This window comes from Frieseomelitta varia, unplaced genomic scaffold (genome assembly GCF_011392965.1).
Source record: "Frieseomelitta varia isolate USP_RPSP 00005682 unplaced genomic scaffold, Fvar_1.2 scaffold_759, whole genome shotgun sequence".
NCBI classification, from domain to species: Eukaryota; Metazoa; Arthropoda; class Insecta; order Hymenoptera; family Apidae; genus Frieseomelitta; species Frieseomelitta varia.
Genome location: NW_025110544.1, coordinates 240,855 through 263,544, shown reverse-complemented (window position 1 = coordinate 263,544; position 22,690 = coordinate 240,855). Strand labels below are relative to the sequence as shown.

The 22,690-nt window shown below is 38.3% G+C and overlaps 4 protein-coding genes across 7 annotated transcripts; 1 reads left to right on the top strand and 3 right to left on the bottom strand.

Annotated features, from left to right (window-relative positions):
- On the top strand, window positions 1–4,225 carry LOC122535720 (zinc finger protein 271-like). The gene is made up of 7 exons (XM_043667487.1): window positions 1–164; window positions 635–962; window positions 1,035–1,713; window positions 1,819–2,037; window positions 2,109–2,251; window positions 2,654–3,285; window positions 3,384–4,225. Exons 1-7 carry the CDS (start codon window positions 97–99, stop codon window positions 3,400–3,402), a joined length of 2,088 nt encoding a protein of 695 aa, XP_043523422.1. The 5' UTR covers window positions 1–96; the 3' UTR covers window positions 3,403–4,225.
- Window positions 3,897–8,263, bottom strand: LOC122535719 (Bardet-Biedl syndrome 7 protein-like). The gene is made up of 13 exons (XM_043667486.1): window positions 7,754–8,263; window positions 7,460–7,649; window positions 7,197–7,365; window positions 6,914–6,990; window positions 6,589–6,841; window positions 6,239–6,501; window positions 5,983–6,172; window positions 5,821–5,901; window positions 5,589–5,735; window positions 5,299–5,420; window positions 5,124–5,233; window positions 4,771–5,050; window positions 3,897–4,395 (listed from the first exon to the last, which is right to left on the bottom strand). Exons 1-13 carry the CDS (start codon window positions 7,893–7,895, stop codon window positions 4,278–4,280), a joined length of 2,142 nt encoding a protein of 713 aa, XP_043523421.1. The 5' UTR covers window positions 7,896–8,263; the 3' UTR covers window positions 3,897–4,277.
- A 69-nt stretch (window positions 8,264–8,332) lies between these two features.
- Window positions 8,333–15,770, bottom strand: LOC122535722 (extensin-like). 4 transcript variants are annotated; one of them, XM_043667492.1, is made up of 4 exons: window positions 15,662–15,770; window positions 14,233–14,317; window positions 10,167–10,496; window positions 8,333–9,915 (listed from the first exon to the last, which is right to left on the bottom strand). In XM_043667492.1, the coding sequence occupies exons 2-4, from the start codon at window positions 14,245–14,247 to the stop codon at window positions 9,649–9,651; spliced, it is 612 nt and encodes a 203-aa protein (XP_043523427.1). In that variant the 5' UTR covers window positions 14,248–14,317; window positions 15,662–15,770; the 3' UTR covers window positions 8,333–9,648. The 4 variants fall into 4 exon arrangements, with proteins under 4 accessions (XP_043523427.1, XP_043523428.1, XP_043523429.1 ...); XM_043667493.1 differs by having other exon boundaries at window positions 14,233–14,343; window positions 15,662–15,766; XM_043667494.1 differs by lacking the exon at window positions 15,662–15,770 and adding an exon at window positions 15,570–15,655.
- Window positions 15,771–16,665: 895 nt separating this feature from the next.
- On the bottom strand, window positions 16,666–18,432 carry LOC122535724. The gene is made up of 4 exons (XM_043667496.1): window positions 18,148–18,432; window positions 17,359–17,668; window positions 17,256–17,302; window positions 16,666–17,147 (listed from the first exon to the last, which is right to left on the bottom strand). The coding sequence occupies exons 1-4, from the start codon at window positions 18,197–18,199 to the stop codon at window positions 17,125–17,127; spliced, it is 432 nt and encodes a 143-aa protein (XP_043523431.1). The 5' UTR covers window positions 18,200–18,432; the 3' UTR covers window positions 16,666–17,124.
- Window positions 18,433–22,690: the final 4,258 nt, after the last annotated feature.

Sequence of the window (22,690 nt, the reverse complement as noted above, 5' to 3'; positions counted from 1 at the left end):
AGTAACGTAGGAAGGGTACATATGTTCTAATGGCGTCAAGACCCAAGCACTGTTGTCACGTTTTGTCCTACAGTGTTTCAATATTTTGTTTTGTTTATGTCGCTCAAGTTTTCCACGAAGGAGACGAAAAACCGACGCGGGCTTGCGCAGGTTGGTACGGAGAGGTGAGAGGACGCCAATTTTCCAGCCGGAACGTGGATCAAGCGAGGAGAGAAATTTTCTGTGAGCTCCGGGTGCAGTGACCTTGATTTCGCTGTCATCTCGATGTTACACTAACGCGCGAAATTTGAATTGTGTGTTTGCACGTCCTCTGAATAATATCGACAGGACAGCGAAAATTCATTCGAAAAACGATCGACAATATTGTTCCATGCTATTCTCGTGAAATGTTAAAATCGATATATTTGTCGAAAAGATTTCTGCGGAAAATTTCTACATTACCAACGCGTACGTTCCTAAGTGAATCGTAACAGATAAATGGAAGTAAAAGTGATGCAATTCGTTTGTTTGCACAAGAGACGTTTCTTTTCTCCTAAAGCAGGGACAATTCTTAACGTAACGTCTCTCGAGGAGTATCGCTCAAAACGAATCTCAACCGAAGACTCAAACTCTTGTGTGTATCTTTTCTCCCCAGGCAGAGAAAGTTAGCTTTTACAGATGGCAAGGAAATAATTCTCGAGGAAATTCTCTTCCATCAGCAGTCAAGCCAAATGAACATGGAAGTGACAACAGAGGAGGCACAAGCGGTGCTGCTGGAGGGAATGGAAGGTACGCAGTACATTACCATTCAAAGGGCAGATGGAGAACCCTTGAGCAAAAGCGTGCCTCTTCTGACACTTAATGGAGAGCTGATCTCCGAGGGAATGGTGGTTGACATGATCAATGCTGGTGTTGGCACTGACTATGGTGCAGCGACTCAGTATTACGAAACTGAAGATCTACTGCAACATGACTTGACAGAGGTATAGAGATAATTTGTCATTTTCTCAAGTTCATAAGTTGGACACTGATTTTAATTTAATCATCGATTACAGGAGGACAGGAGGCTGGCTGCAGCTTTGGTTGCTGTTCAGCTGCAACAACAACAGAAGCAGCAGCACCTTCACAGTCAGTCGCAACACGACGATCCTACACTGCCGGACGTTTCACATCTGGAGACCCTGACGCCTGTCAACACTTACTCCATACAAACGGTCCCAGAACCAAACGCACCTCCGGTGTACCCGACGTTGCAGCCATTCAAACGAATCCCGCATAACGTGAAACAAGAGTTCATAAACGTGAAAAGCGAATATGACGTGGACGTGTCGGCGGAGAGCAGCGAGGACGCGACCCCGAACTCGGGGCCGAAGAGATCGTTGCCGCACAAGAAGAGGATACCACGCAAACTGAAGCAACAGACGAAAAGAAGCTCGACGAGGAAGGACAGCGGCAGGATAAACGCGGACGCCATGAACGGCAATAGCGCTTCCGGCGACATACAGACACACGTGTTCAAGTGCGAACTGTGCAGTTCTAGATTTAGTAGTCAGTTGAAGTTTTTCGAGCATCTGAAGGTACACTATGAACCTGTCAAGCAGGAAACCAGGATAGCACAAGCGACCAATACTAACATCACGATATCTGTGTCAGAGTCTGTTCAGAATTTGGAAAATACAGTTATCGAGGAGTTCAGCGAGCCTGAGGATCTTATGGAGGGCATCAGAGGCGTTGGTAAGTAGTATCAGTACAGTCTTTCAATTGGATGACCATAAAGGACTTCGAAATCCCTGTCCATTCTTGGACAGATTTGATCAAGATCGTTGTACGTATTTGCAGTGGAGGAGACAGGTGCGCACATAGACGACGAAACAGAATCCCCGTTGTCCACGGTGAACAACGAATCCCCGTTGTGGACGATTACCGACGTCACGGAACATGTACATAGGGACCACGTAAAACCGTCAGCTATCAATGACCACGGCATGCACGACAAAGATAAGTCTGACATTCCACAAACAGCGAAGAAAAAGAAGATACTGAAGGCTAGGAAGTCGAGTAAGTGCTAAATTAGTCCGTTTTTCTGTCTGCAAACACGCATATATGTTTTATTGTCGATATTTTTAAAGACGACGAACTAACGTGTCCCCAATGCGACCGGTCATTTCACCATAAAAACAGTTTGGTGTACCACATGCGATCTCACAGTGGTGAACGACCTCACCAGTGTGAAGTCTGCGGGAAAAGTTTTTTTGCTGCCAGTGCGTTGAAGGTGAGACAATTATTTGGACATCGTACATTAATAGGATATTATGGATTAAACATCTGTTATGGATTAAACGTTAATTGGATGCAGTAGTGAAAAATTCACACTACACTCGACCATGTAACAATTAACACGTTGACCAACCATGTACGACTTGCTCAAGACGGAACAAATTTCTCGTCATGCGATGTAAATTGCTATAAAATATTATCTATAACAGATAAGTTGAACTGTATATGATTTATGCATTTATTGTGTACACTGGCAAGACATTTAACGTGTTAAAAGTATTTCCCATTTGTTTCCAATGTCTTCATTTCACCTGCAAAATTAAGGGGTTCATAAAAAAAAAATGGAATTACCAAGTCTTCCAAACGAAATTTCCGAATAAATTTTTTCCAAATGTAGGTCCACAAGCGCCTTCACAGCGGTGACAAGCCGTACAAGTGCGAGGAATGCGGCCGTCATTTCCGTCAGTGCGGAGATCTGAAATACCACTCGACTAGCATCCACTCGGAGCAGAAACAGTATCAGTGCGAGTATTGCGGCAAGGACTTTGCGCGGAAGTACTCGCTAATCGTTCACAGGAGAATTCACACTGGCGAAAAGAATTACCGCTGCGAGTACTGCAACAAAACGTTCAGGGCGAGCAGTTATTTGCAGAACCATCGTCGCATACACACCGGTGAGAAGCCGCACCAGTGCGCTGTCTGTGGAAAGCCATTCAGAGTACGAAGCGACATGAAGAGGCACATGCACACGCACACGAGGGGAAGGTCTGAAAGAGCTATGAACAGGGTGAAAACTGTGGAGGAAGTCGGTGACAAAGGCTCGCAGGCAAAAACCATCCAAGATCTTGTTCGTGATTTGAAGCTCGAGGTGGAGGCAACAGGAGTCGTGGAGATCATCCCTCCCGACGATAATCCTGAGAGCATTCTGCCGCACGCTGGTGGACCAACCCTCGAATACACAGTGACAACGACTCCGGACGCTAATCTTGACAGAGATCCATTGAAGGCAGTTGTTCGTGCTGAGAATATGTAAGTTTATTCACTGTCTAAAATGATACCAGCCTGGTTATTATTATTATTATTATTATTATTATAACTTGACCATTTCGTATTTGTTGCTCTTGCAGGCAGTATTTCTTTATCTAATGTCTGCTGGATTATTTCCTGTAACATTGAGATTAGACCATGACAGATCTCTCATGCACAAAGCCGAAGTCACCACAGGTGCAAATGACTGAATCGAAGTGCTATCACCAACGCACTGCTTATCATTAATGTGGATAAACGTACTTTCCAGTTTCTCTGCAAATTTTTAAGGGAATGTTACGGACGTAATATTAAAAAAAAATATATATATATATTATTCTTAAGACTGTTCTTAGCAGAAGAACTCGGGAAGTACATATATATGTATAAATATATATATACACACATACAAACACAGGATGTCCTGAATTTAAATGTCAAAACTTCGTAGAAAAGCGATAGAATGAAGGAAAAAAGTTCTTCAGAGATTTGCTCCACTTTAGAGAAAATCACAAAAAAATCATAAAAAAAGTTTTCATTTATTCATTTAGTCAGTAAGTTCATTCAACGACAACTCCAGAGTTGTATTTATAAAAACGAGCAAACCTCTAAAGTACTTTTTCTCACAGTTTATTAATCCCCTACATAATCCTTTGACAAAATTTTGACAATTAAATTTGGAACCTGTGTGGTATACAACTTCTAAAAAAAGGTAATATCAATTTAATTAGTTGAAGATATGTATATGCATATGCGCAAGTGTATACACACATCCTTATATACGTATACAGATAAAATTACACGTATAAATTGTACAATACTTAATGATAATCAAGATCTATTGTAAATGTACATTTCTTAATCGTAGTTAAGTTAGTCATTTATATCCGCGAATCGTCGTTGATAAAGAAATATATTTTTTACGTGAACGCATTTACAAGAACATTATGGTCCACTTTTATTGCATTTTCCATCAAGAGTGAGATGTTCATAGCTCAGTCTTTACATGAAGATGGTGTGTTACTCGCGTCGACAAATACTTGTAAAACTTGAGCCAATTCTCTGGACTTGAGAGCTGCATCGAGCTTCTCCGCAGCGTCTTTGCTACCGATTCTGAGAACACAGGGTACAAATTGCAACTGGTGCAATCAATTTAACAGTTCTTTCCTTTTTCTGTTTCTTTTCCAATAAAATTCCATCTTTATAGTATGTGATACAAATGAATCCTTCAATTTTGTTAATAGAAAAACCAAAAAAAAGCAATAACGAAATTTTTTGTTAATTCATCTGAATGCTGTTTCATTTGTATATTATGTTTTACGGATTTAAAAAATATCATTGAAAAAAAGAAATGAACGATTAATATTTTAAATTGATGTTTTTTCGAATAAAAACTGGTGAAATGATAAATGCTGAGAAGGTTCAGAGTAGTGAATTCTTCAAAGGACAATTTTGTTGATTTTTAGACAGTTATTTATCGATACACACCTACGAGAACGTTTAGCTCTTTCCCAATCGACGTAGAGATCTGTAATTACCGCATGCAGTCTTTCCAATAGTTCACTGTCCTTCGCCATCTGGGATTTGATCTCAGACTCCTTTTGTAACAGTTCCTGATACTCCGTGCACAAGTTTTCTTTCGGATTTTCCTTCAACTCCCATTCCTCAAGAGCATTCAAGATCTTCACTTTTGTAATTAGATCGTCAACAGCGTTCAACTGTGGAAAAACTAACTCCAACACTCTGGAGATGCTACCATCAGAAACATCTGCGAAGGAACGTCGAATAAGAAAAGAACTCTAAGGATAAGAGCAGCAATTGATCTTGTAATGAAAATATACCACAGAAGACGTCTAATTTGATTTTTCTTTTCGTTGCCTCTCGGGTCAGTATATCCCTGAGAATTATGATAGTAGAGATGTTCTCACCCAAGAAAACTGCACTTCCTTTTCTGACAATCAGGAAAATATTAAATTGCATTTAATATTATTGTCATTTACGTTCCGTGGATCTTACTTGTATCTGCACTTTATGACTGATCCAATGAAAGATGAGACGTATGTCAAAATAGCCTCCCCTTCTTCCAAAAGTGGTCTTTCTGGCACATCCGGCAACGCGAAGGACAGCCACGCGTGCATCTGAAATGTATGCAGCATTAGAAACAGAAAACTTAATTTGTTATTTGGATCTTTGAACGTTTGTCCACTGGCAAACTATTGATGAAACATTGGCATATGGCGGGTTTACCATCATGCAGGTGCAAGATGTAATAAATATATCTTAAAAGAGAAAATATGGGACTTTACTTCTGCAATCGTGAAACCTCCGATTAACCTCAGTGCATTGAAGGGCCCTTCAGTACGAGTTTCAGGATTTTCGACTTCATGCTGCCGTACGTGAAAAGAAAGAGCAGGTATAGGTATCAATAACTTGCGACAACACTTTGGTTGTACCTGAACAGAAAAACGATTACGATTTTGATCACAGATTACGTAGTAACTCAATAAAGTTAAAAAATTTGTATTAATCAAGCAATACTTGTGAAGTGACGTAAATTTGTAAAGTACCAGGCTGTCCCTCTATGGTTCTCAACCTCATTTCAAGATGATTGGTATTAATCTAAAAAGTACAAAATACTGAATCGTTCAATTTGATTATTAACAATAAGTGAATTACTTGTATTAACAATAATTGAATTACTTGACAACGATAAGTAGCAAGAACGAAATTGCCTTCTCTAGGATTGCAAGTGGACAAACTGACTACTGCGCTGTTACTTTCCACGTCCAGTAACACAATCGGAGTGTCCGACTGTATTAAAATGTTATCGATAGGTGTATCGAGTTCTATGAAAAGGGAATATGACACATCCTCCCTGTTTAAAGTCATTCTGCAAGAAACAAGCTTCGTTTGATATCTTCTTTGTGAACGAGAAATGATTCGTTCAATTCTATACCTGTGATTAACAGAAAGAATTAATGGCGCTAAGGGATCAACTGAGAAACTAGCTGCTTCTTTCTCTTCCTTCAACTTTTCCTGCAACTGTTCTATCTCAACCTTCAACTTGGTCAAACCGTCATTCTGATCAGCTTCTAAAAGACCGGGAGGTTTGGTAGTCAAGCCGAATATTCGTCCAGAGTATGTAGTAACCAATACTTCAGGATATCCTGCTGCACCAATTATTCCCCCAATCACCGAACTAATACTTTCACTGGCGTTCTGTGAAAATAACTTCTTAGGAACTTGAACACGATCAAGAAATTAATTGGAAGCACTAAAAACGCTTTTAAAATATGCTACACCTACGTAACGATAACGCAACGATGGCAACATATCTTCCTCGGGAAAAGTGTATACTTCAACAGTACCATCCTGTCTACCAATAAGTATATCTAATCCATCCTGCAACTCATAAGTATCCAAAGACGTGATTTCTGAGCTTGTCATGTTCAGAAGCCAAGTGATTCTCAGTGTCTTGTTACCCTGAAGAATCAGCAAACCCACTTTGCCATCCATCGTTCCCACTAGAACACGTTCCTTAGATTCAACGTCGCCTTCCCTACAGAAAAGTTAAGAAGATACTTGGAGAATATTAAGGAAATAAAAAACATAGTATAAAGAGCTTGGAAACCTGTACAGAGACAATACAGTGGGTACACTTGGAAGTCGAAGAACTGCTGGAGTTTTGGTACCATGAAGGACTCGTATCTAAAAAAAACGAAATTAATCAAACGAACATAATAATTTAAAGATTATTGGGCTGTACTATAGCATTTAAGCCAATGCTCATTAAAAATGAGTTAGAATCACTGAATGATTACGCATTTACGAGAAATTAATAGCCGATTCATAAGCTTTACGATGCTGGCTTATATGCTAAAAAAGTTTTGAATCTCGAGGATTAAAATTTTTACAGCACAATCCCCGCAAGCTAGTATGGCGAAAATGAAGGAGCCGTCAGTAGGTAGGAGAACCACGTCGTATAAAGTTTCACCAGCTAGATAGGAGTCAGCATCCTTGCAATCACGATATCTGTGGTAGAGATCTCTTGCACATGCTGCTAAATCCGGACCAAGCACATATCTGTGTAGAAGTTTTTATGAATTCTACTTGAAAATGTTCCTTTTAAATTAACTTTTACTTTAAACTTTAATTACTCCCCATTTAATCTACTCACAGTGCCGAAATAGGATCTATAAGATTTGTATCGAATTCTAAGAACAATTTTCCTTTTTTGGTATATCCCTTCACAGTGTTTACTTGTGCGATGTAAATCTTATCGTGCCCAGTACCACCGAGAACTAGTTTATTAATCTTCGGTCCTGGCAGGGACTTGAACGACACTTGCAGCTCTCCTTTCTTCACACCTTGTTAAGAAAGTCAAAAGACATAGAAATAACAAATGATCGTCTAAGATTCATTTGAAAATTTTACTTTAAATTCTCTCTAAAAGATGAAGAATGAAATTCACCGTATACATGGAGTATGCCATCGTGATCAGCAACAGCGAATTTTTGAGTCTGTTTGTGTTCTTTCGCAGGAAAAATCTTGGTAGTTCCTCTAGATGTGACACCAACAGCTGCATAGTCTATCCTCGACAGTGACAAAGACATTTTGAACCAAAATATAATCTTCTTATATTTTCTAAAATAAGACTACCAAATAAAAGTATTTAAAGTTTATTTGAAAGCAGTCTTCTTGTACAGTTTTATTCACTCCTCCATTTACTACATTATGCAAATATCTGAAATGATTCCATTCTGAATGAATAAGTTTTTCAAGGTTCTAACGAAGACTGCTACAGTTTTGTGAGTGAAAAGGTTGCCACTACTCGTAGTCACGTTATAAAATACACAGTATGATCAACGAACGCATGCGCAACGATCAATTTAACTATGACAACAAGCTATCACAACAAATTATACTTTATCCTCCTGTTTTCAAATACACTTAGTATCATAGTAAAAATTAAAAGTTTGCACGAAAATAAAAGCAGTAGTAGTAAATTTAAGGAAGAAGGGAAGAAGAGAAGAAAAAATATTCACACACATACATGTATTAAAAAGCATGTATACTTTCATTATTAAAAATAATACAATCATTTGGTTTATTTATTAAATCTTTCAATTTCTTTACATCGCTTTCTTCCTTATCATGAAGATATATTTGAACAACTTCTATTTTTTTTTTTTTTCAAAAAAATCATCTGTTCACTCTACATTGTAAATTGATGGATTATACATTGCGTCTTAATTTGGGTGATAATTGACAAATGTAATCACTTCTATCATATAGAAAGGCCACATCCTATTGCATGGGGTTAGTATTGTTTCATCAGCGCCCTTAAAAACCAACAGTTACTACTAGAAGTTAATCCTTAGCTGCTACTTCATGCTTCGTAGAAGTACATCTCTGACTTTCTCAGAATTTTTTTATTCTTTTCCTTCTATATATCCGTGTCCATTGGACAAATCTAACTGAAGAATATAAAACGTACTCTGGTCTAAGATTTCCCTTCACTTAGATCTAGATTTTTACGATGGCTAGGGGGATATAAAATACCAGCTGGAATTGAACCATTTGTGATCATAGAATCAATTGTTTCATTCATATTCCATAAACCAAGTGACAGACTGGGAAGAATCTGTAGAACTCTTCTTTTGCTCCTTAAAGTCTTAATTCGAAGCTATTGGTAATTACAAAAATTACAAAATTATACTTTTCAACACAATGAAACAATGCTTTTAAGTACTCGTATCATTGATTATTGCATCTTTAATTCAATGAAACTCATATATTCACTATAAAGGGTCCAAAGAAGAGTTCTGCATGCGTCAGTGGCGCCATCCCCCCTGGAACTGCCTCTTAACGACACTAGCGACTTCAAAGAAATGTTTGGATGATCTGGATCTCAGCTAGTTAGCGCAGAAACAGCACGATCAAGACTAACAATAAAAACCGCAAGACAAACGTGGCTCGCAACCATAGGCTAGACTCTGACAGCTAGGCTGCAGATGCTTTTGCAGTTTTGTAGTTTGAAGAACACGACCAAAAAAATGGAACCTATATAACCAAATATTACGAGTACAGTGAGACTTACTTTCAGCATTGCACATTCTTGATATTGCTTATTATTAAATTTCTTTTTTTCTATATTTTTATGATTTTTAGTTCGTATAATCCATAGAAAATCATACATATTATTATTGGATACTGTTCGGACAATTTGCAAGATTTGTACTTGATTAATTAATTTGGTTTCACTGTACTCTTATTTTCAATATCCCTTATACTTTTGCAGTTTTATATTTTTAAAATTTTCTTCCCTTTACACAAATGTATATACATCCACAGCCTGCTAACAGTCTAATAGCCAGCAAAGTTGCTAGGCGGTCGTGGAACATCGAAGCGTGGATTTCCATCGTACGAGACCTGTGCGCTGAAACCGTGTTTCCAATCGGCGGTATAGCGAACGATTTGCAGCCTCCCGTCCGGAAGCTGGACTCTGTACTCGCCACGAACGATGTCACCGTCGCTTATCGCGTTATGGGAATAGTCATTTCCAAAGGCTTCTTCCTTGACCGCGTAGTTGAAGTCGAACGGCATTCCTGGCTCGTGATGATGATGATCGTGCTAGAATTTTAAGATCAATAACAAAATCATTCAAATACTACAAATATACTACACTAACACGCTACAACCAAATGTCTCCAAATATACTATACTGTAAAATTTTAAAGATGACTCAAAGTTTTGAAATTTTTGCATGATAAAATTTATCCATTATCAATAACAACCGCAGTTCAATGACCATTTATCCGGCAAATGCGTAATTTTCACAGGGAAAGATAATTTTATAGATATCTTCTTTTATTGCAACTTACACCACCAACAGGCAAAGTAGTTCCAGCTGGTCTGGTGGGTGTCCCGTAATCGGGGAATTCTGGAGTGGGTCTGCTGCCTGCTGGTGGATAACCCTGGTCAGGAGGAGGTCTGGAAGGTGTGAATTTCGGAGGTGGCTTGGAGTACGGACGCGTTGTAAACGGCGTCGTTGTAGTAAATGGCGGCCGTGTGGTAGTCGGTTTCGAAAATGGTATTCGCGGTGTGTCGTAGTTGTAACCCTTGGTTGGTTCAGGTGGCAGATAGGTGTTGCGTCTCGTCCCTGGTGGTAGGTCGCATATCACGTGCGTTACTGCCATGCAGACTATCGCCGTCTGTTGTAAAAAATACACAGATACATTTTGCACAACGTAACGCATTGCTTTAACAAACTATTAATTAGCCAATTTGTGAGAAAAGAATCTGGCCTTTCGAGAAAATAAAATGTAATAACAAACAATGTAATAAAAAACAATTTCTTAATTCCAATTAATTCTGCGTAGAACGGATAAGAAAATACTTTTCGCAATGACAACGAAGAAGATCTCCCAGCGAGGTAGAGGAAAAGTGGAACGAGACGAAGGAAGAAGAAACTAATTACGATCGCTGCTTTTTCAAAGATATCCCTCCTACTCTCGTCCACCTACTCTCATTTACACAACGGCACACACTGAACCACCGCGGCGCAGCCTCTAATGGCAGCGTATTTCCTCCTCCCGACGAAACGCGTGTCAGCTGTGGATAGAAAAACGCGACGCGCGTGATGCGAATCTAACGAACTGTTGGCGTGTTGCAAATTGGTCTACGCTTGGATTCGGTAATAAGTCGACAGATGTGTAATGCGAGGTTCGCGGACGTCCGCGTTTTCTTCAATTAGTAACCCGACAAATTATGCAAACAGAGCCTCTTGAAACGAGCCTCATAATTGATAGTAATTGTCGAACCAACTCGTCGGGTCCACTTCTTGGGGCCCAATCTAACGAATCACGTGTTGCAACGATCCCGATTTCGCAAGACACATTAGACTGAGCATTAATGACAATTTCAATTACACGAGAACTGATAGATAATAAATTGTTGTAGATAATAAATGATTGGCTTGGATCTGTCTGGATTGTTTCTATTTTGTAACACCTTGTACGTAATATTTCCACGTACGATATTCTAACAAAAGAACGAGAAAACGGGAGACCGGTGACGGAACGAAAACGAAAAAACTGAACAACACTTTAGGACGCAAGCGTGAAAAGGACGGAACGAGCCAATTATAATCTAGGAATGATGTATCGGAGGCAAGCAGAAGTAAATCATTAGCAACGAGAAGCCGCGATTCGAGGAGAGTAACATGAGAAGTGCATGAAAGAGCCGACGTAATTGCATCAGGGAGTAGCAGCGATGCCTTGTATCGCGTATGTGCCGCTTATTCGCAAGGATTTCGCAACAACTTAATTACGCGTCTTCCGCCTCATTTCTACCCGGGGTCTTCTGGCCGCAGTTAATCCCTTGGCTCGGTGAATGCGTGCGAAAACCGTTTCCTCCGCAGTCTCGTCTCCAGTTCCTGATTACAAAATTAATATGCACCAGTCCTGTCTCGTTACGCGAGTTAAACGCAGGCAGTTTCGTAACCTGTTCTAAGAATAAACAGTAGGAAATCGACTGAGTATTCTGTCTCTCGAAAACGCTTCATCACCTGAAATCAACTGTCCTGTTATGTCGCAACGAACACTTTAGGTGGAAAATGCTCTGTCGGCGATGCAATTAACTGCTCATTTACCGTTCGATTACGCGCGCAAACGCGTTTCACCGCACGCAAGGCACGTGCAGCAACGCTGCCCCCGTTGGAAAATAATTAGCTGAAGAGCGTTTTGGTGTTGAATGTACTTCGAGTCACTGTGGAATTCATTTCTGACACAAGAAGTACGTGCTTGATGTACACGGCGAAGAAAGAGAATAACGAAGGAATTTATTGAGAAAGCCAATCTTGAACGTAGTCGTGGTGAATTAGAAGAGGAGACGAGGAAGGAAAGGAACGGTGGATTCATTATAGAAACAGTTCTACAACAGTTTGATCCATTCCTGAAGAAGAAGAAAACACTTGATGAGATGAGGAAAAATGTTTAGAATCGTTGGAACATTTACTGTCTCGATCTTAAATTGACTGAAGGCTTAAGATAGCTGAGCAGTTTAATAGCAATACCATACTCAGCTGGTAACAATTTATACAAGACGCAAAAAGCAAGGAACACAGCTATTTAAACAACTTCTCTTTGATGAAAAAAATGTAGAAACACAATGAAACGTTGTAACAGATTTTCTCTCTTCTTTCATAAACTTCTTGTAAATGAATTTTATCATAGAAACAGGTGTTTCTACATTAGAACAGGTGTTTCTATATTAAGAAAAGAAGAAAAAATAAAGAAATACACTGAAACATTATAAAATATTCCTATCTTTCTCTACGAATTTACTGTTAATGAATTTTATCATGGAAACAGGTGTTTCTTTTATACTAATTGTAAGACAGTTCCTCCTGGGACAGAGCCAATCAAAAAGATGAAGAAATAAGGAAACTGCCGGGGCTGTTGCAAGATAATTCACAATCTCATGAAGAATGTTAAGCAGCCTTCTCTCACCCGACGTTGTCGCTCATTTAAATTTACCAACTGAAGAAAAAGCTAACTTACACCATTGTCTCAAGCGATTTATTGTTTAACGTTCATTGTCACAGCCAAAATGATGCAAGTCCTTTATAGATCTCGAATCAATGATTGCAATTACCATGTAAATTGCATAAAACACACAGCTGGAAGTTGATTTAACAAGAGGAAGAAGAAGAAGCAGAATGGCACTGAAATTTCTAACAGACAATTGGTTTCTCCTTCAATTTCTAACAACTTGGTTTGTTCTTCAATTGGAACAGAAACGGTCTCGCCAATAGATTTTCTCATCTCAATAACAGTTACCACACATCGACTCATCTCTTACAAAATAAAGGATATGAAGAAACAGTCAATTGGAGCATATGTGAAAAACTTTCACAGATGTGTATCGTGCGTCGTTGATACGATTACTAACAGTGAAAATTCATTAGCAACCATTAATCGATCGACGAGACTCCCGCGTCTGAGATTCATACACCTTGCTGCGCATGAAAGTCTTGACAGAACGGAGAAAAGAGATTTCGTCTAACATGCAATATCTTCTTAACACGGACAGAAATGAAATTACCTGGAAAAAAAAAAGAAGACGTAGGTGTAATATATCTCAAAGAATAGAACTGTTGTATCAAGCATTGTGTACCTGTGAAACAAACAACAACTTCTAATTTGATTTGTCGTACAATTACTGCACTTTCTATTAATTAAATCAACTAATTATGATGTAATTTGGGATCAAATTATTGTCAGCAGAGTTTACTAGAACTTCAGTATACTGAGTATTTCTTTCCAGATGAATCTTCAACTGTTTGGTGATGTATAAATTGCGCTACGATCTACGCAGACGCGTTCCAACAATCATTTTTGTTGGATATCCTTACGGGCTAAGATTATCGAACTTGATTCCAGCTAGACTGTGATGTTCTCTAACGATTCGTAACGCCTCGGGGGGACCGTGTATCAATAAATCAATTACGCAGCGTGATTCATCTTTCCTGATTAATCGCAGAGTTCTCGAAGATCGCGTGGCATATTCGCGGTAATTTGTTAACACATTTTCCTCACTCTGTAGAGGGAGAATTGAGATTTATGAACCATGAGGCTCATCGGTTGGGAGACAATAATTAATCATATTAATTAGATGGACCACTGGATTGCTTCTTAATTACATTAAATGCTTGCAGCATTCAGTTAAATTAGTTTCCAGTTAATTTTTACGAAACTAAAAAATGCGAAATAGAAATCACCACGTTAAATCTCGAGATACCTGCGATCATCTCTCCTCACTGTAAATTTCACGAAAAAGTTTCTTAATTTCTAAGAAAGGCACTTCATGATTTCAATTCATAAAATTGAAAATTGAACTCAAAGCCTTTTAAAAATTACTCATCATCCTTGCTCAGGAAATACATACCTGAAGATAAAACATGTTGAAATGAACCGAAGGCCCGGAATTACTGAACTTAACTCACGCACCGCTTTTATTCTTGAAAAGAACACTGCGGAAAGACGAAGAAGACCAGACCTTTATGAAAGCACCATAGATTTTAATAGATTTTCTCGTGGAGGAATATCTCTCTAATGCAATCGACTTGAAGAGACATCAGGAAAATAGAGTTTCAATCACCAAAAACTGTGTAAATGTTGGAAAACAAAATTGCCTCAGAGATGCAAAAATATATTAAATTTTTTAAATTCTTTTTCATGAACGTAACAGTCAAAGACAGAAATCGACAGATTGATTTAAAAAAAATTTTCAAATGAATTGAATTTAGACAAAAACCTTTCAACCAATCTAAAATTTTATATTAATCAGATAACTTCCAAGGTAGAGAATTTAGATAAAAAATTTCGTTCATTTTTCAATATCAAACTTTCGTACAAAATTTTTCAACAAATTTTGAAAATTGGAATTCTTTTCTTAAGTAGGCTCTCGTTGGCCGATTGCAAGATACCAGGAACAAACAAAGGAGAGGAATATTGAGAATATCAAGCCATTGTGTCGACTCGAAAGTATACGTCTCGTAAGTATAAAAGGGTAAAGAGATTATAGCTTCCAATAGATTCTGTCTAGAATGGAGTCGTAAATAACCGCGGTTTCCATGAAAACGCGCGCTTCTGTGTTAAAGGGTTGTGAATAGACCTCGGCGACATTTCACGGTAAACCACACCCTTCGTATTCATCACATGCGTGATACACCACTCCCTGGTTGGGAATCGTGAACTTTTCGATTCGAAATTCTCCATACGGTTTCCCGCGGTACAGATCAAAGGAATGTACATCTGTGTACGTCTGTCCATACATTCCTCGGTCGACTTTGCAACAAGAATTACGTGTGAACTATTAATCGTAATTCAGAGATCAGAAAGAGTCCCATAACACAGAGGCAAGCGACATAAAGGAAGAAAAAAAGAGATGGAAGAAAATCTCAAAATATTCCGAATTTAAAAATAAAAAAAACTCGGCAGGATCGGGTTACTTTTTATAAAAATTCAGATACTCCTTTTTATACGTCAACGTCATGGAATGATACTGTCGAAATTTATTTTTACACAGTAACTACACTGCCATCCGTAAAGTCCTCATTCAGCCACCAAACGAGAAAACTACCACCCCTGCAACTCTAACAGTCCAAAGAGCTCACAGAAGACATTTCCTCCACGAGGAACAGCACTTTGTGAAAAAAGAAAAAAAAAAAGAAAAAAGAAAAAGAAAAAATCGAATCTCCGGTTACAGAACACCGTGATCACCAAGAGGGGATGATGGTACTGATCGGTGAAATATCACCGAGGTCTGACGAGATCTTTTCCTTGGAGCTACTATACTCAAATTCAGCCCTTACGAATTCACGATATTGCGATCCCGACGAGGCACGTGTGTCTCGCTGTTGCACGATATCGATGCACTCCGGCACGGTTGTGAATAAAGTCAGTAGGTAACTGGCCGGCATGCTGGCAGGTTGGGTTTATATAGCGTGGGTCTAATAAGATGATACTGTTGAACGCGTGTTGGGACCGGGGCCCCAACAGAAGAACAGAAAGAGGGGACACACCGTTGATGAGCGTTGCCTTGTTTCGCCTTACCTTGCCTCACCTTGCCTTAGAACCTTGCCATCGTCGACCGAGGCGAACGCGAATCTTGCACCACTTTCCTCCTTCGCCAGCCGTCACTTTACCTTTGCCTTTGCCCTCTCTCGTTCGTAGACTAGCCTTTTAGCTTTCCACCTGTTTCTTTCCTTCTTTTTAGGTCTTATTTGCCATTATTGAAGTTTGAAAATTGATTAACACCTGACTGATCTTACAATCAGGAATTGGGATGTTTTTCGATAGAGTGACCATCTTCCTTTAGGTGTGTCACTACAACATTTACAATAATACAAATTTCGGAGGTCAAATTTATATGAAAATTTTGAGGAAGAACAAGTCTAAATTTATCTCTGCATGTTATAAACGGATGTCAACACTTTGTAATGGCAGTATTAATTAAATTAATACTTTGCCTCAAATGATCTTCTAGAAACAGCAAATTTCAGTTTTGAGACTGAGAGATCACTGACGTGATCGATGACTGCAAAGAAAGAGAACGAAGTTCGAAACACTTCAGTGTGATGATCCAACCTCTCCTATACTCCATGCACTTCTATGAAATATCAAATTCTTTCCGATACGTAGCACGATATTATCGATGGAACGACTTCTTCATGCTGCACCTTCGAGGCTAGAAGTCAGCGCGCGCGCCTCGAAATATCATTTGGATCGCACTGATCCGGATCACACTTCCCACGATGCTGCTAAAAGTGCAGTCGCAAATCTGTCGCACTCATTTTGTTTCGTGTTTTTTTCCTTCTTCTTTTTTTTTTTTTTTTTTTTTTTTCTTTTAATGAAATGCATCGTTAAATCAACGCGGTGCCGCAATTTTGATCCTTCTCACCGATTACTTCACGCAACGTTTCTAGCCGACGCATGAGATGCGTCCTTTTAACTAGTTCTCTGCGTTACTGGCGACCATAATTAATGAAACTATGGCTAAATTTACAACGATAATCATCACCTTCTGGTTGCAGAAGCGGATTAATGCTGCACAGGCGCGCCAGAACTGCTGCAAATAGTACGTCCCCTGTCATTTTTCCGCACGGAGATTGTGCACTTCTGAAGATTAGTGTGAAACGTTAGAAAGTGATGCTGGGCGAAACTTGGGAAAATGGTTGGACGAGATGTCCCCGATCGATACGGGCTGTACAATGAAGACACTGTAATTTGGGAGAATGCTTGATTCAGGCGAAATATTGATTGACAGGGAAGATATTCACGAACGAAAGATACCTAAGTCTGAAAAGAGAATAAAATTATTAGGTTCAGTGGAATTACCAGGCTACGAAGATTTATTGCTAGCACGCTACAATTTGAGAAGACGGTCGGACGAAATGAAATACTGACTCCTCAAGATGTCCAAATCCGATCTTAAGAGATTTGGAAACGCAAACCTGAAAAAGAGAGAGACTATAATATATTTATTAGACAGTATGGGGAATAAACACACCAGTGACAGAAAAGAATATGTATAAACAAGAGACAGAGCAATCTAGTATCATTAGAAGATACTTCTGAAAATGTAGAACCGAGGCATCTCCTCGGCCGTGAAAGGGTTGAAGCAACTTCGCGCTCTGCCCTGACCCGGTCTTCCCCGCGGTTCTTGAATGCGTGTAAGGCTGGGCAGGAGGCAGATTGCTCGCCGAGCAATTCCGAGCGTGCGTATTCGCGCGTGCCTTTCTCCGCTTGCTCACTGGACTCCGTGCACCTTGAATTTGCTGCTAATTCCGATCGCATGGCTCTTTCTATTTTCCCATTTCCTTTAACAGTGCAAATTTTATCCATTATGAATAGTGAGTCAAACTGCCATAAATAATTCCGTTCGAAAAATATTAAACTGGTAATTTTAACCACAAGGCACAAGAAACATTATTAATAACAATTTTATTTGACATTGATTTTTCAAGATTTCATCAAAGTCCTCGGTAACTGAGGATCTTTCTCTTTTGCTTTCGCATGGCATGCAAGAAAATGTAATGAGGCACACACCGAACTGCATAAATCGTATGAATAACTGAACGGTAGGAATAACTCAACGCCCACCGTGCAGACGTGGACACGGATTTTGCGTCATTCTTATGGAAAAGTTGGCACTCGAGAGGACATTACGGCATGTGCTCGTCAATGAATTTTCTTTCTGAATCACGCCGATAGTGGGCGTAACCGCGATTGGTAATTATCTGATAATTCGTGCAACGGCATTCTAACACCAGTTTCGCAACAGACAGATGCAACCTACTCGGGATGGATGTCCTCCTCCCGGATAGATGCCCAGGCCAGTGTGCTTGCATTTCGCAACGTTTTCCGCACCACTTCCCACGATCGACGGCGCGTAACTTCTTTCATACGCTCCGTGTTCGATAATGAAGGAAGATCGTCCAGATCGATGATCCACGGTATCTCGTGATACTTGATTACTAATCGCTAGTCTACGGCATTATTTGCATTGGAATTCTGTTATTACTTTCCAGTATTGCAGAAGTGATTAACTGTTGGTGAGGATGGTCTAGATTCAAGAAAGATGACTTTTAGGATCTACACCACGTTGGAAAATAATTCTAGAAACATTCAATAATACAAGACGATAATGGATTTGAAAGGATGATCTAACAGAAATGGGATCCAGGATCTTGTCTGGAACAGATGTCGAAGCTGGAGCTAAAACATAGTATTTCATGAGGAACGATTTCTCTTTTAAATGTAATTTGTATTACTATCATTTTCTCTTTGAGATTTCTTTGAGAATTATGCATCTTACACTCTCTTTTATCAAGAATTCTTTAAAAAAATAAAATTGCAGAAGAGATGGAACGTCCAAGAGCAGAACGATCACAGTCGATGCAATAATCCATGAAAATGCAATCCAAAGCTCTATACGAAGTGAGCTAGGATCATTTATTTGAAATGAATGAGTGATTAAGAAACTGTGGACCAACAAATCCCATAACCTGTTACCCCATAGGTAATCGTTTCTTCAGATAAATCACAGAATTCCACGCGATTACTCGTTGATGATCCAACCCAATTTACAATTAAACTCTAAAACAGCAGCACAAAGCAATTAAGACTCCAGCTCACTGGTGATTTCTAACTATCAACTGTTTAAATGTCAGAAGTTGAAGTTATGATGTTTATCCAATTTGCATAAAGCAGACCATTAACTTATCATTAACTTATCATTTACATATCAGTTTCAAAATTGAAAAAGTTGCAGAATATTAGCAGCACAAAGCAATTAAGACTCCAGCTCACTGGTGATTTCTAACTATCAACTGTTTAAATGTCAGAAGTTGAAGTTATGATGTTTATCCATTTTGCATAAAGCAGACCATTAACTTATCATTAACTTATCATTTACATATCAGTTTCAAAATTGAAGAAGTTGCAGAATATTAGCAAGCTTTACGGGCATAAATTAGAACTAAATTATGTTAGATCTCACGATAACCGGTTCTAATATGTCACAGGCAAGGAGACATCGTATAACTTAACATTAAATTAAATGCCAATGTATAAATGTTTATTAAGGATTAAGTTAAACATAAATGTGCAAATGTTGCCTGAAGATTGAAAAGTGAAGCTGGATTCAGAAGAAGGTGGAAATATTTGCTGAGTAAATTGCGCATTGATTGCAAAATATATCTAAAGGAAAGGTGATTTCAGAGAAGACTTAAAGAATTTCAGAAATTTGAAAAAATACGAGAGACTGGATTTCAATAAATTTTGCTGAGAACATCAATAAATTGATGTAAAAAATAGTTGTAAAATTAACTGAGATTCTGAAGAGAGATAGGATTTCAAAAAGTATTAAGTTAAATCGAATCATTAGTACCAGTATTGGTATTTTAGTGTAATACCATTTTAAATAAAAATTTCATTGTAAATTTAGTACTGAAAACTATTAATGTTAATCAGTACAAATATAATATTATTGAAAAATAGCATCATATTGCAACTCTATTGAGCGATGTATTTCTAAGAAATTTAGAACTACAGCAACCAATGATGCGACACTAGCGCCACACGAACCATAACTAATCTCGCTAGTTCACATACACTTCATCATTGATTTATATATACTTGTTTAATTATCGTTTACGACGTTAATTGTATATTTCGTTTGTTCGTAACGTGAAAGCGTCAGTGACTTTCTACAAAGTACATAAATATTGGTCGTCAAGAAAAATCGAACAACAATCTTCTTCAAGTTGTCCGAATTTTATGCTTTTCCACGATCAGTTCGATTTCTTCGCAGAGAAAGCGGGCGAATGGAATTCCAAAGCGTAACATCGAGCGTAAACTTATGAAACGCGAAACTGAAACGGCATCAGCGGGACAATCGTCGAATTTATTTTTACTGCGCGGAATCGGAGCCGGTGGAACCACCGCGGAAGGAGAAAAAGAGCCATGGTGGCGCCAGTGTGCCTCGCGCGTTGCGTAATCACGCAATCCGCAGAGGCGGCCTTAAAAGTGGAAAACTTTTTAAGATTCCAGGATCGTAAAGCGAACTAATTGCTCGATGCCGGTGACGGGCGTCGACTCATGAGAAAGTTTTCTCTTTCAGTTTAATTTTTCCACGGTCATCAAGGCTGCCAACATTCGCCTGCCCCTCCTTCGTTTTGATGGGAAAGAGCAAATAATTTTCTAATAATCCTTCGTCGATTATCTCACCTTAACTGCAACTTTAAGATACCCAGCCTAGGTCAAGGAACGTTTCGACGTCGCTAATACGAAAAAGCCTTTTAGCCTTCAGCTGCTAAGCTTTGTATCTTTAATTGATCCAATTAAAAATTGTTTAACTTCATTAGAATTACTAAAAAACTAGTACGTGATTCGAATCTTCTTCAGGGATTATAAAAAATTTTCTTTTCTAAGAATTTTCATAAGAATCTTTATGGCCTTTTCTCTCACAATCTACATCTACTGGATCAAAAATTAATGATTGAGAAAGATTGTCAAATTAAGAAAAGGGGGATAACACTATTGAAATTGAAATATTCCAAATTCCATAGTCTTTCAATTTCAAGCTTAAATATCTTCTATGGTTTCTCGTTCAAAATTTATAATCTGTTCGCGTTATACACAATAGAATTTAATTTATCGAGATGAAATAACTAGAGGTTAATTTCATTGAATGGTTATTGAAATTTCATCCCAGTAAATTAAATTCTACTGTGTGTACTGTTTACAGTAGCTTCGAGCCTCTTAATTCGTAATTGAACTGGAAAATATATTTCTATCGTGGAAGTGTTTCTAACTGAACGGTAGAAGATGAGAGTAATCAACAGCGTAACTAGCTATGCTTGCAACTACCGTATCGAATTGGACTGACGTGCGGTAAATTTGATGAAATATCTATGTTACGTGAGGAATCCGACAATTACAGTCGAGCAGGTACTAGTTTTCAATCGTCATGGGAATGATGTTCCCATGTAAAGATGTACCATTGCCAAGATATATTGCTAGAACACGCCGTTCAAATAAATTTACATTAAATTAAATTCTGACTTTCTGACAGAAACAAAATTTATAAAAAATTCTACTTCTTTTCAGTCTTTGTTCGAAATCTAATTCCTTTCAAATTAAAAGTTATTCCGAAGTTAAAATAACTTTAACTTAACCGTAATGATACAATTTTTAATACTGTCAATTTTTAATACAAAGCATTATCATTATTTAATTTTTCTACTTTAGAAGCAAAAGTACAATAATATTTTTCTCTTCTCTAAAATATTTTACAATAGATAAAAGAATGAAAATAATATCATAATTATCCAGAATATGCATTGCAGTCGAGTTGAAAGCATGCAAGATGTAGATACAAAGATAGCGGATGACGAACCGGGTGCACTTACACGGGAGCTTCGGGAGAGAGAGAGAGAGAGAGAGAGAGGTTTGTCTCTCTCCTGTCACTTTACCGATTCACGTGCGCTCACTAGACGTTTTACAAGTCATGGGCGGACCATTAACGAGCGGTTTAATAACGTCTAATAACGTGATATTATTTTCCAAATGTTGCAATTCCACGTTACCGCTCTTTTCAACAGAACGCAAGCTGTATCGAAAATGTAATAATTCAAGTAACCTTTCTTTTCAATGGTACTATTATTATCTCAATCAAAATATCTCGTATTCCATCTTAATAACCAATGCCGCGTAACGTTTCACTTAAATAATTGAAACTTCATTGACTTTATTACAGTGATTGAATCTTTGGAAATGGCGAGGTAAGCTTGAACTTGGAATTGTCATATTCAGACTATCATTTAATATATACGTCGACCCTTGTCAAGAAGAAGTCTGAATGGTTGTGGATGATTGAGATTGTACGTGGAATTCAATGCTGACGTGGGTGATCCGTCTACACCCTTTGTAACGTCACCCTTGACACAATTTCCAGATCTGATTCATCATCTTACTGGAGACACAAGTCTGTCGTAAAATCTTCAATTTTTTGCGTCGATTCATTATGAAATGTGAATAAAACCTATGGCTATTAAAATTTAATTTAATTAAAGTCCCAGTGAGATAAAATGTAGTGCACTCTAAAAATAAGAAAATCTTTATGCTAATTAAATGGAAAAACATAGAAAATATTTCAATTCTCTTGAATGGTCTTCACTCCTCCTATGATCTTTTCATTTTTCGTTTTTAGCAAGAACATCATATGTCTCTCCTAGAATCAAAATTATTTAACAAAATTAATTAAAATTATGCAGTAAAACATGGTATCACCTTAGGCATAGACATCTACTAAAGTCTATTAGAATCTACTCAAGTAT

Coding starts and splice junctions, on each gene's coding strand:
- LOC122535719 (XM_043667486.1), bottom strand. CDS start 7,895: ATGTCTTTGTCACTGTCGAGGATAGACTATGCAGCTGTTGGTGTCACA. Junction 5,736..5,820: donor AAATTTACGTCACTTCACAA/GTATTGCTTGAT, acceptor TTTTCTGTTCAG/GTACAACCAAAGTGTTGTCG. Junction 5,234..5,298: donor GTCATAAAGTGCAGATACAA/GTAAGATCCACG, acceptor CCTGATTGTCAG/AAAAGGAAGTGCAGTTTTCT.
- LOC122535720 (XM_043667487.1), top strand. CDS start 97: ATGTCGCTCAAGTTTTCCACGAAGGAGACGAAAAACCGACGCGGGCTT. Junction 1,714..1,818: donor GGAGGGCATCAGAGGCGTTG/GTAAGTAGTATC, acceptor ACGTATTTGCAG/TGGAGGAGACAGGTGCGCAC. Junction 2,252..2,653: donor TTGCTGCCAGTGCGTTGAAG/GTGAGACAATTA, acceptor TTCCAAATGTAG/GTCCACAAGCGCCTTCACAG.
- LOC122535722 (XM_043667492.1), bottom strand. Junction 9,916..10,166: donor CTACTTTGCCTGTTGGTGGT/GTAAGTTGCAAT, acceptor TTAAAATTCTAG/CACGATCATCATCATCACGA.
- LOC122535724 (XM_043667496.1), bottom strand. CDS start 18,199: ATGCAAGCACACTGGCCTGGGCATCTATCCGGGAGGAGGACATCCATC. Junction 17,303..17,358: donor CATATTCTTTTCTGTCACTG/GTGTGTTTATTC, acceptor TCTCTTTTTCAG/GTTTGCGTTTCCAAATCTCT. Junction 17,148..17,255: donor GGATTTGGACATCTTGAGGA/GTCAGTATTTCA, acceptor TTCTCTTTTCAG/ACTTAGGTATCTTTCGTTCG.